We start from the raw sequence: 10,528 nt of genomic DNA on the forward strand, positions 1-10,528 counted from the left end.
TAAGATGCAATAGTTTTCTATTATATTTAAAAATCAGGAGCCTTTTTGGTATGGTAAAAGTAACACACAGAAAATACCTACAATTTTGTTAGCCAAGACCATCACTTATTAACTTTTTTTTTGTGGGAAATAATTTTTCTTTTGTTTAAATAAGAAAAAAAAAACACCCAAGAGCCAAGGTACCAGTGCCACACGCCAGCTTAACCAATGTTAATTATTAGATTATGCCACCACTGGGTCAGCCTGATTTTAACCAGTTAAACCAATTGACCCAGCTGGTATTACAGTATTAAATCTGGAAGTCTAGACATTACATCAAAGTTCAGGTGTCCAACTTGGCTGAGGCAGACCCAGCCAAGCCCTGCACGCTGCTGCCCCTGCTCCTCAGTTCGCACGACCACGGAGAAGTCATGAGGAGACCTCAGAGAATATCCTACCGCACTGAAGTCCAGCAAGTCGCTCAATTCCTTGTCAGTTCCTATAGCGGCCATCCTCTGCTGCTGGGAATTCATCTTCCTCCGCTCCTCCGATCACCTTTCTAGGGCACAGGGAGAGAGGCACAGGCAGCACTTCACGGCGCGAACGGGCCCCGGCGAACAGGGGCCTCCCTCCGGTACCTGCGCCCCTGGGGCGGGGTGGAGACTCCCGGGGGAGCCTCGCTCGGCCGGGCGAGCGGAGGGGATCGGCGGCAGCAGCTTCCCGAACTAAACAACTCTCTTCAAGTTTCCTCAGGCTCCCTCATTCCACTTCTCCCCCAACCTCGAGCAAGGCACGGTCACGCCGCAGAAGGGCGGCAGCCAGGAATTAAGTCCCCCCCAGGCAAGAGAAAGCAAATAAACAGCCGCGGCCCGGCGAGGTCCGGAGAATTAGCGAGAGATTAAGTGACTCACTGTCCCCGCAACAATGGGGCTGACGAGCGGGGCCGGACGAGCCTCAGCAGAGCCATCCCTGCCCCGGCATTACCGCCGGTGCCGGCTCCCCCTCCCCCTCTCTCCCGACCCACCCACCGGGGGCCGCGGCCGCCGCTCCGCGCTCGGGACCGCGGCGGGCCGGGAGCCGCCCCCGCGCGCCGCACGCGCACACGCGGGACCGGGCGCGCGCGCCACCAGCGGGCGGGTGGGGGGGGCTGGAATGCGCGTGCGGCGGCGGGGACGGGAGGGGCCCGCGCCTTCCCTTGTGCCGGCGGGCGCCGCGGGGGAGCCGCCGCAGCCCCGCGCCCCAGCAAGTTTCCGAGCCGCCCGGTCCTTTATGAGCGCGGGTAGACGCCGAGCGCCGCCCGCGGGGACTCGCTCCTGCCCGCCGTCCGCGGCCCGGAGACCACGCACGCCCGCTCCGCCACCAGCGCGGCCGGCCCCGACTGCCGCCCCTCGGGTTCCCCAGAGGAGCCTCCGCCTCCCCCGCGGTCTCCCCGCCGCCGCCCCGGGCAGCCCCACTCCCGCCCGCGCGCCCGGGCCCCGTCCCCTTGCCGCCGCCTCTGCCCCTGCGAGCGCCCGGCCGCCGCTTCCCTCCCCCGCCGCTCTCTCCCAACTTCTCGCGGCCGCCCGCACTTACCCGCTGCCCCTGTACGCTCCGGTGACCAGGGCCGGGCCGGCGGCGGCGCGCGGGCCGCGGGCTGGGTGGGAGGCGATGAGCCGAGCGCTCCCCCCCCGCTGGAAGGAACTTGTGGGTTCCCTCAGGCGGACATTTTTTTGCTTACAGAGCCTCAGCACCACGTTCACGGCTCCGGCTCCGTATCCCTCCGCGCCGAGCGCCGCCGCCTTAACTCTTGTCGCGCCGCGCCGCTCCCGAACGGGGCGGGCGGGGATCTACAGACACCCACGGGAGCCGCCCCGGCACCCGCCTCGCCCCCGGACGCGGGGCCAGGACCCCTTAGCAGATGGGGAGAAGCGGGTCCCCTCGGGCAGCTGAGGGAAACACGCGCCCCGCGGGAACAGACCCCTCCCCAGCGGTCCCCAACTCAGCCAAACCGACAGCAAACCTCGACATGCAGCACTGCCGGCAATGCACGTGCCCCAAAAGACATTATCGCGCTCACCCTGAATTCACACACCCTAAAATACGCCTGAATACTTTCAATATATCAATACACAGTCTTACTGCTCAAAATAAAATGGCATGTAAATTACATTAATTTTTAAGCATTCATTAGCAGCCTCCTCTTAAATACGTGCCATTAAAACCGTAACGTGTCGAAGCACAAGAACATGGCTGTTACTTCAAGAACACACACTCAAATAAACTCTGCAGCCCTCTGAAACAGGTGATGCTAAAGGTGAACCAGCCCAACGGCTTCCGTGCAGAAATGGGAAGCAGCTTGCAAAGAACCTGCGCCCTCATTTGCGTCCTGCCACCGCTACAGACAAATCACTCTTTTGTGCTCCTTCTCCTTCTCACAAAACCGCCCTGCCAGCCTGTCCTGCTGGGAAGTTTATTCCGTGTCTGTGAACCAGCCCACACCGCAGCGTACCGGCCCAAGGCAGGCGCACGGCTCTCCCCGGCACCGAGCGGAGCGGGGCCGGTGCGGTGCCGGGGCTCCGTCGCACGCCCGTCTCTCGAGCCTGCAGAGCCCCCAGGTGGCACCGACTTGCCACCACCTGGGCCTGGGCCTGCTCCTTTCTGACCCCAGCTAGCGAGGGCCAGCTACCATTCCCTCCGAAAGTGAGAATTATAAAGCAATAATCTAGGCAGCTACTGGCAGATTGCTCTTTTGGAGCAAGGGTATTTACGAAACACAAGGAAAATGAGAAAGGATACTAAAATCCCGGAGAACCCAAAAGGCACAGGGAGCCGGTAAGCGCAGTGAGGAAGGGCACGCAGTGTGGAGGAGCTCGCATCCCTCACAGGCTTGGCAGGCCCCCAGCTCTGGAAAGCAGCAGGCTGTACCGAGGGCTCTCCAGCCCCACACCCTTCCCGTTCAAAGCAGCTCTTCCCACCCGGGTCCTGACTGTGACATCTTCCGGAGGAACGGGAATGTGGTAACAAACTTACCACCCGCAGGCAAAGACAAACTGGAGATTCTGGAGATGCTCCTCCATTTTTCTCCCTTACGTGCCTTGTGCTGGATGATCATTTGGCCTCGTGATTCTATGAATATTCATATATTTGCCACTTAGAAATGCAGGAAGCAATTTGTATTAAAATACCAACACAATGACTTCCATTCTCTGTGCCCCTGAGGGATATAAGTATGTACTTTTCTCTTTGAAGTATAAATAATACTACACTTTAGAGGGAAGTGCCCATTGACACAGATCATTATACATTTCATGAGAAACATTCTTTAACATATTTTTATTACAAGATCCCCTATATACCTACTCAGAAGATATTGTTTCTCTGGAAATGTTACTTTTAACCAGTAGCGGCACTCAGTACCAATCAGTACAGCTGCAATCCTGATAAGCATTGATTAGAAAGCTGGCTAAATGTACAGAAAGTGGAAGTAATAATGCTAACAATTATTTGTACTGATGTGTAATTGGATTAAAATTATAACTTTTTTTTGTTAAGATACAGATGATGATATATTCTTTGTTAATACAAATACTTTGTATTTGCCCTCTGACATCAGATTTTAAAGTTCACATCTACAGGCTTTTATTTGCAGCTAGAAACTTTGAGTGGAAGATGATATAGCCAAATAATCCATGGCATAGGGTTTAAAGTTACAGAAAATACCATAAAACGTTTTATTTGCTCCACAACGACATGTCACTTTCTCGTGCAGATGCTGAGTAAACATGCTCATTGCCAAAAGTCACATTGTAGCAGTCTGCATTACACCTCCCTGCCTTAACGGTCCTCTCAAAAAAAAATTCAAGGCACTTAGAGAAAAATTATCAGAACATAAATGAACTTTCCAGAAATTATGCCAGACAATTTAGGAAGTACACAAGGCCTCAGGAAGGTATGCTTTGACCAAAATACACTGTGAGTCTGACCTAAAGAAGATTGCTGGGGAACACAAAATTGTAGTGAGCTGGCCAAAACAGAAATTTCAGAACATACTTCTGCAGGTAGCTCAACTAAAACTGTTGTGGAAGATCTGTAACTATCACATCCTTTGTTACAGTAAAATTCAAAATATAATTAACCTAATGTTTCCTGGGTACTGAACTTATTCTTCCACATTTGTGAGATTTGGAATCTTTAATGTATTCAGTTTTTAACCCCTTACCATGTTATACTGCCCAGAACTAACTGTACACTCAAAACATTAAGGCATGATGTTCTATGTATATGAAATGCTGTCTTTCACCTATTCTCAGGATCTCCAACCCCATGCTCAAGGTGTTACTTAGAATCATTTCAGCTCTGCCACTCCCTATAAATTATTCCTGTTCACTGCAAAGAGTTTTTTAAAAATGCATTTCATATCCTTATTCTGTCATAGCCATACATAGAAAATGAAACAAAACCCAATGCTATCAACATTAAAAAAAAAATCCAAAATCCAAGGCAGTATATATTGTAAACATTTTTAAAGGTCTGAAGAAACCAGTGTCTGAAACCTGGTTCAAACAGGTATAATGGTTTCCCCTTTGCAAGAAAGAAAATACTTCCAGTCTCATTCCTGCTGTAACTCCTAGATATGGTTCTTTCCTCGTACATGTGCAAATGCAGTAAGTATAGTATATAAATCACACAAAAATCAAAAACTTCCAACTGTTCTGTGACATGACTGTACCTTTCCAGTACATTATGTAGCAGGCTAAAATGCTACCCCCTTTTGTTATTGTTACACCCTCTTCTCTTTCATTTCATTAAAAATAAAAGGTCTTCACTATGTAAGGAACAACAATTCAGATGGATAGAAGGAAAATACAGGAGCAATCATAAGCACTAATAATTTTACTACTGATTTCACAAGCCAGGACTCCGGCAATCAGGACTGTATTCCTGTAGATACTTTCCCAAAAATATTTTCATCAATGAATTTCCTACCAAGAGAAGTGTCAGTGTTGTAAATAAATACCCTTCCCTTAGAGAAGTCTTTGGTCTGTCATGGAGTAGTGCAAGTAATAGGAAGGTAAACCTCTGCACACAAAGTCATCAGTGAACTCCAGACGCTGACAGAACACACAATACAACTGTAAATCTTGATGGTAACTGCCCTGACAGCTGAGCTACCAACATCAATATGGTCAGCGACCAACCAGAGCTATCAGGGAATTGCTACTTGCCAGATGGCGGTGGCAGCGTTCTTCCACATGCTTCAACGTGACCATGAAAATGAAGAATTACATACAGAACATAATAAAAAAATTAAGAGGAATATAAAACCCAAATCACTTGAGCACAACTCCCTGAAAATAATCACACTCATATGCAGCTTTCACAGCCTTCATGAATTGCTTTCCACCCACTCCTTAAAGGAAAAATATTTGATACAGCAGACAGCTGTTGTGCATTCAGGGATGTGAGAAAATGTATTCCGTATTACTATTTAATGTATCATGCCTGTGTGAATAGAATCATTAAGCTTGCATGTCTCCTTTTGGCTTATTTATTCTCAAAATTACAGATGCTGAATTAATTCACCATCACCACTCAAACTGTACAAACTCCTAGGGTGATCCCCAACAGAGCACTTGACCAAGGATGGAGTTTTCACTGGAACAGCTCCTTTAAATCAACATGTATGTGGTCAGCTTGCATCCACAGCCAACAATCTATTAATGATAAATGCTATTGCTCAGCAAATCCACAGCCCTGAAGAAAAGTCAGCAAATCTTCTTCCCTGCTCCAGCTTGTTGTTGTTCTTGTTTGGTTTCTTACAACAAATTCCTGCCCTCACCTAAACTACTGAATTCTTTCTATTGCTTCCAGTAAACTTCCCTGTACAGAGCGCAATGCTAATTTGGAGTCAACAATAAGGAGATAACAACATTGTTTCCTGCACTAGGATGGACAAAGCAATTCCATTTTCTCACTGATGTGTTCCTTCACCTGGAAGCTGACTTGAGCCAATAAAAAATTAAAATATTTTTTTGTAATGCATGAAACTTCTGGATGAAATTCTTGGAGAGGCATTTTTTTCTTCTTACATCTTGCAAAACAGACTGGAAAAGTATCCTACGAAAGAGCACAGAGCTGTGTTCCTATGCCCAAGCCTCACGATTACGCAGTGCTTGCTGTTATCAGTACAGCCCATCTTACAGATAACCGAATTTGCTGCCTGCTATATTTACCTCGCGGTAATTAAAATTATATAACATATATATTATGTAACATATTCTACAATCAGAAAGATTTAGAACATTTGCAGGAGGCTACAATGCTGAAACCTGTCGCCAAAGAGTACTACTTAGGAGGCGACCAGAGAGAAAATCTGCAGTGACTATTGTTAAATCAAAACCTGTTTCTGTGGGGCACTGACAGCTACACTTCACTTGTTTTCTGCCGCTGACAAATGCTAATGGTTGAGCATGGGGTGAGTAAAAGCTTTCGCTCGCCGTAAGGGACCTCCTCTCAAGAGGAATTCCTATAAAAATTGTCTGGGAAAGGAGGTTTAAAAAAAGAAGGCGCCTGAAAGGAGAAATCACGGCGTGAAGGGCCCATCAGAGATGGTTCCTCCTGGTCCCACTCCCCGCAGCAGAACCGGGCCGGGCACAGCGGGGCCACCCGCCCGCCGTGACCGCGCCCGCAGAGCCCGGGGCGGGCGGCGGGACCGAGGCCGGCGGGAGCTGCCCCGCCAGCGGCCCCTCGGGCTGCGAGAGCCCCGCGGCGGAGCCCCGGGCGCGCCGAGCACAGCCCGCCCCCAGTCCCGCTGCCCCGGGGGACCGGAGTGACAGTGACAGTGACGGTGCCCGTGCCCGCCCGGCCGCCGCCCCTCCGCGGGGCCGCCCCTCCACCCGCCGCCCGAGAGCGGCCCAAAGTTGTGCGGGGCCGAACAATGCGGCGAGGACTATTTGTCCTTCCGCCGGCCGGGGGAGGGGAGCGGCGGACGCGGGGGAGGGTCGGGGGCCGCTCCTCGTCGCAGGTCCCGGGGCGGGACGGGCCGGCTGAGCCCTCCCCAGGGCCGGTTACGAAATCCCGGGGAGCCCGGCCCCATCCCGTCCCGCCCAGGGCGGGGGCAGGCTGGCTGGGACTGTGGCGCGCTGCGCCGGCCGCGGGCCTGAGCGAGAGGCGCGTTTGGAGCAGCGCCGCGCTCTACCCCGTTCTGTGCCGTCCCGCGCCTGCCGGCCTGGGGGCCGCGGAGAGGCTGGCGGGGTAGCAGAACTCCGAACGGTTCGGCCGGGGAAAGTCTGATTTCCCGCAGTCCCTGCTGCACTCCGCGCTTCTGCCGGAGTTACACACAGCACGAGGTGTACACACCAGTACGAGCGCGGCGCTGCTCGTGGCCATGAGCGCCTGGAACACTCCTCATCTTCCCCTAGCTCAACAAACGAACCTGAACACCACCAGAGAAGTAAGCAGTTTAAATATAGAAATGACGTTAAATTAAATTCACAGAGGAGCTGGCTTGAGTACTCGTTTAATTTAAGGCAATATTTCCTAAATTACCTATAACAATCAACAAGTTTATGCTAAAAGTAACATAATGTTTTCTTGCTTTTACAGTACTTTGCTACTTACAGAGAAGTAAGTAGTCACGAGAGATTTTCACAAGCTTAATAAAATTAATCTAAATTACATTGTCTTTAAAGGTGGCTTTAAAAATCAGTATGATCTCAAGCTTAATAGAAACGTGTTTAGATGTTTAATTAAAGCATTCATTACATTGAAAGCAGACTGATATCCCTGGAGAAAGCTGGGTTTTTTCAGCGTATCTCAACCTTTCTGTTCAGGAGCTCTCAGCACGGCCCTGCCTCTCGCTCCCGGGAGGTGACACCGGCACGGCGGCCAGCAGCGGCTGTCGCAGCCGGCCAGTCCCGCCGAGCTGAGCGATCAGCACGGCCCCGCTACCGGACAGACAGACTGCTGGCAAAAACAGACCAGGGGCTGGGCAGCTGCAGCACTTTGAACTATTTCATTTTAAGAAAACCCATTTAAAAACTCAGAAAACACAGATTATAACAAAGAATCCTGTAACTGAGGTTAAAAAGGGGACTTATTTTCAGTGAGGAAATAATACAATGTCTAAAGTTTCCTATGTGAACTATATGCCTTTCACTACATATCATTTATGATGATCACATCACACAGTTCAACGTGAACAGTTTTGAAATACCTCCAGGATGATCATTACGGGTGAAAGCCAGTGGGGCAAAGCAGCTTCCACTACTAAGTTCTCACACTGAACGATGCTGGCTAGGTAGTCAGAATACAGCTAATTTGCAGAAAGCATAAAATATGAGTATCACCACTTTTAGCCTCATTTCCTGGAGAAATCACTTGCACACAGTGTTCATGGGGATGGATGAGTTTTCTTAATAAATCACAAATTCACTTGCTAATGTCAACCAAGGAAAATTAAATCACATTCATGCATGTCATGGAACAAGGATTAAAGGAAAGGAAAACAGGAGACTTTTATGCATCTACTGAAGAAATGAGTAGTTAAGGTCAATCCCTGTTAGTGACCAAAGAACCCAGGGATGCAAAGGTAACTTCAGGCAGTTCCCTTCTGGCAGACAAAATTCTGGTATTCTGTCTGCCACAGGAAGTGGAATCATCCATCTGTTTTCCACAGAACTTTCTGAACATTTCCTCATCTCCAAAGTTTCACATGAGCCAGGAAATAATTGCTTTAATGTAATCAAAAGCCATATAACCCACAGATAATGTTTTACATTCTCAAATTGCTTGGAAGAATTTAACTGAACTCTGACTACAGCCATTCATCAGCCAGTCCCAGATGGGTCCCTCATGCATGAGATTCCTACCCAAAACTAATTCCCTGCTTGGCACTGATGGGAAGAGTTTCTGTCCTTCACACAGCTCAGGGACCATCAGATGATGCATTTTGGGGAACTAATGGATAACAGAGAGGACCACATTTACAGAGGAAAATCAGAACTTAGAAGAATGGTAGGAACTCTTTACACCATGCACATATAGAACTACACTTCAAACTGCACTGAAAGAAACTTCATTTCTTAAGTCAGTAGAGTGGTAATATGGAGTTTGTTAAGGCTTTAGGAAGAAAAACAAAGCTCTCAATTGAAGTTCTATTTTGAATATTCTTGCAGCCACATCATAGGTGGACCCTGGTATGAAGACAATGGTTAATACTAAAGTATTTCCTTCCTCATATATAATCAATATTATTGTTTCCTATAATATCTGCAGAATACATCAGATTAATTTTCATTTGGGAATACAATTGTAGGCAGTCTCCTTGTCACATGTATTTATAATTTCCTTGTTAATTACATAAATGTTTCTGTTAGAAATAAGAGACCATATTACAAGTGCTCTGCCCAGAGAACTATTGATTAACTACATTTAATATTCTTTTTACATGAATCATTTAAGATTAAGCTTCATAAAATATATCTTGTTCCCTATAATTTGCCCTCATATGGCTCTTAACATAGGAAAATCTGGAGGAGTAGTCTCAGTTACTGAAGATACTTGATTATCATGGTTATCCTTTCATCTGAACCCCTCTTTTATCACATGCAGATGAACTGTCTTATACTGTCACATGATTTTGACATTGTCACATTCAGATACTTGTTGCAACTACCTAGTTTCCAGATGCTACAGAATAGTACAGTGTCCCATTCAAGACTACATCCATCAGAAATTTTATGAGTCTGCTCTTAAACTTGAAACCAACATAGAAAATGTAAATGTTATACCATGTAGAGGGTTGTTCTATACAGGTATACAGGTTGCAAGTCTAGAGCTAAAGGAAACTTCAAAGAAAGTGAATTTTTGAGATTTTACTTTCTTTTTTGAAGAGCAGTTTACTTTTTAAACAGCATATTTATGCTTTCTGTTCTTCTGTGCTTATATAGTAGTAGTTATGACCTCCAGAACCATAATTCCACCACAGCTGCAGGTCCTGGGGAGCTGGCTTATGGCAAAGAGGCTTCTGAATTAAATACAACCTTAAATAAAGTTTCAACAGCCTTTAAGAATAGGGAACATAAGAAAACCATGCTGCTCAGACCAAAGGTCCACCTATCCCAGTAGCCAATTTCCAAAATAACAACCCAGAATAGAGTCACTCTTTTCTGTTTAGTCTCTCAGATGTTCTCAATGCAGTGATTATTATTCAGTGGGATTCTGGAGAACAGAAATAGGTTTGGCCCAGTGCCTGTTCCTGGTATTGCATCATTTCCAGACTAATGAGAAAGATCAATCATTAGCCAGTACAGGACACTCAGGGAAGTATGTAAGAATCAGGCACGAGCAGAGTAATCCTGTACCTGACATATTCTCCTTTTTGCCAATAAGAAAATTAATAATTTCTCAAGCAAGAAGTTGCATTTGATTATTGTTTTTAGCGGCTATTGAGAGCTCATCCTTCATTAATTTCTTTGGTTCATGTTGAAATATTTTAACTACTCAGTAGCCATATTTGTAGAAATCATGACAAAAGGGTCATCAAGTAATGAAACTCTTTAATGGTGTC

At 47.5% G+C, this 10,528-nt stretch overlaps 1 protein-coding gene across 8 annotated transcripts in view; it reads right to left on the bottom strand.

Annotated features, from left to right (window-relative positions):
• The window catches only part of TCF12 (transcription factor 12), a 159,629-nt gene extending 157,912 nt beyond the window's left edge, over positions 1–1,717 (bottom strand). For 7 of the 8 annotated variants that reach the window (XM_058811318.1, XM_058811321.1, XM_058811320.1 and 4 more), the window contains exons 1-2: positions 1,552–1,717; positions 438–538 (exon numbers count right to left, since the gene is read on the bottom strand). In XM_058811318.1, coding sequence (XP_058667301.1) covers positions 438–512 — 75 coding nt within the window. In that variant the 5' untranslated portion in view covers positions 513–538; positions 1,552–1,717. Of the gene's footprint in view, positions 1–437; positions 539–890; positions 931–1,551 lie in introns of those variants that run through there. The other variant, XM_058811315.1, reaches the window with a different exon arrangement.
• Positions 1,718–10,528: the final 8,811 nt, after the last annotated feature.

Source organism: Ammospiza caudacuta, chromosome 10 (assembly GCF_027887145.1).
Source record: "Ammospiza caudacuta isolate bAmmCau1 chromosome 10, bAmmCau1.pri, whole genome shotgun sequence".
Lineage (NCBI taxonomy): Eukaryota > Metazoa > Chordata > Aves > Passeriformes > Passerellidae > Ammospiza > Ammospiza caudacuta.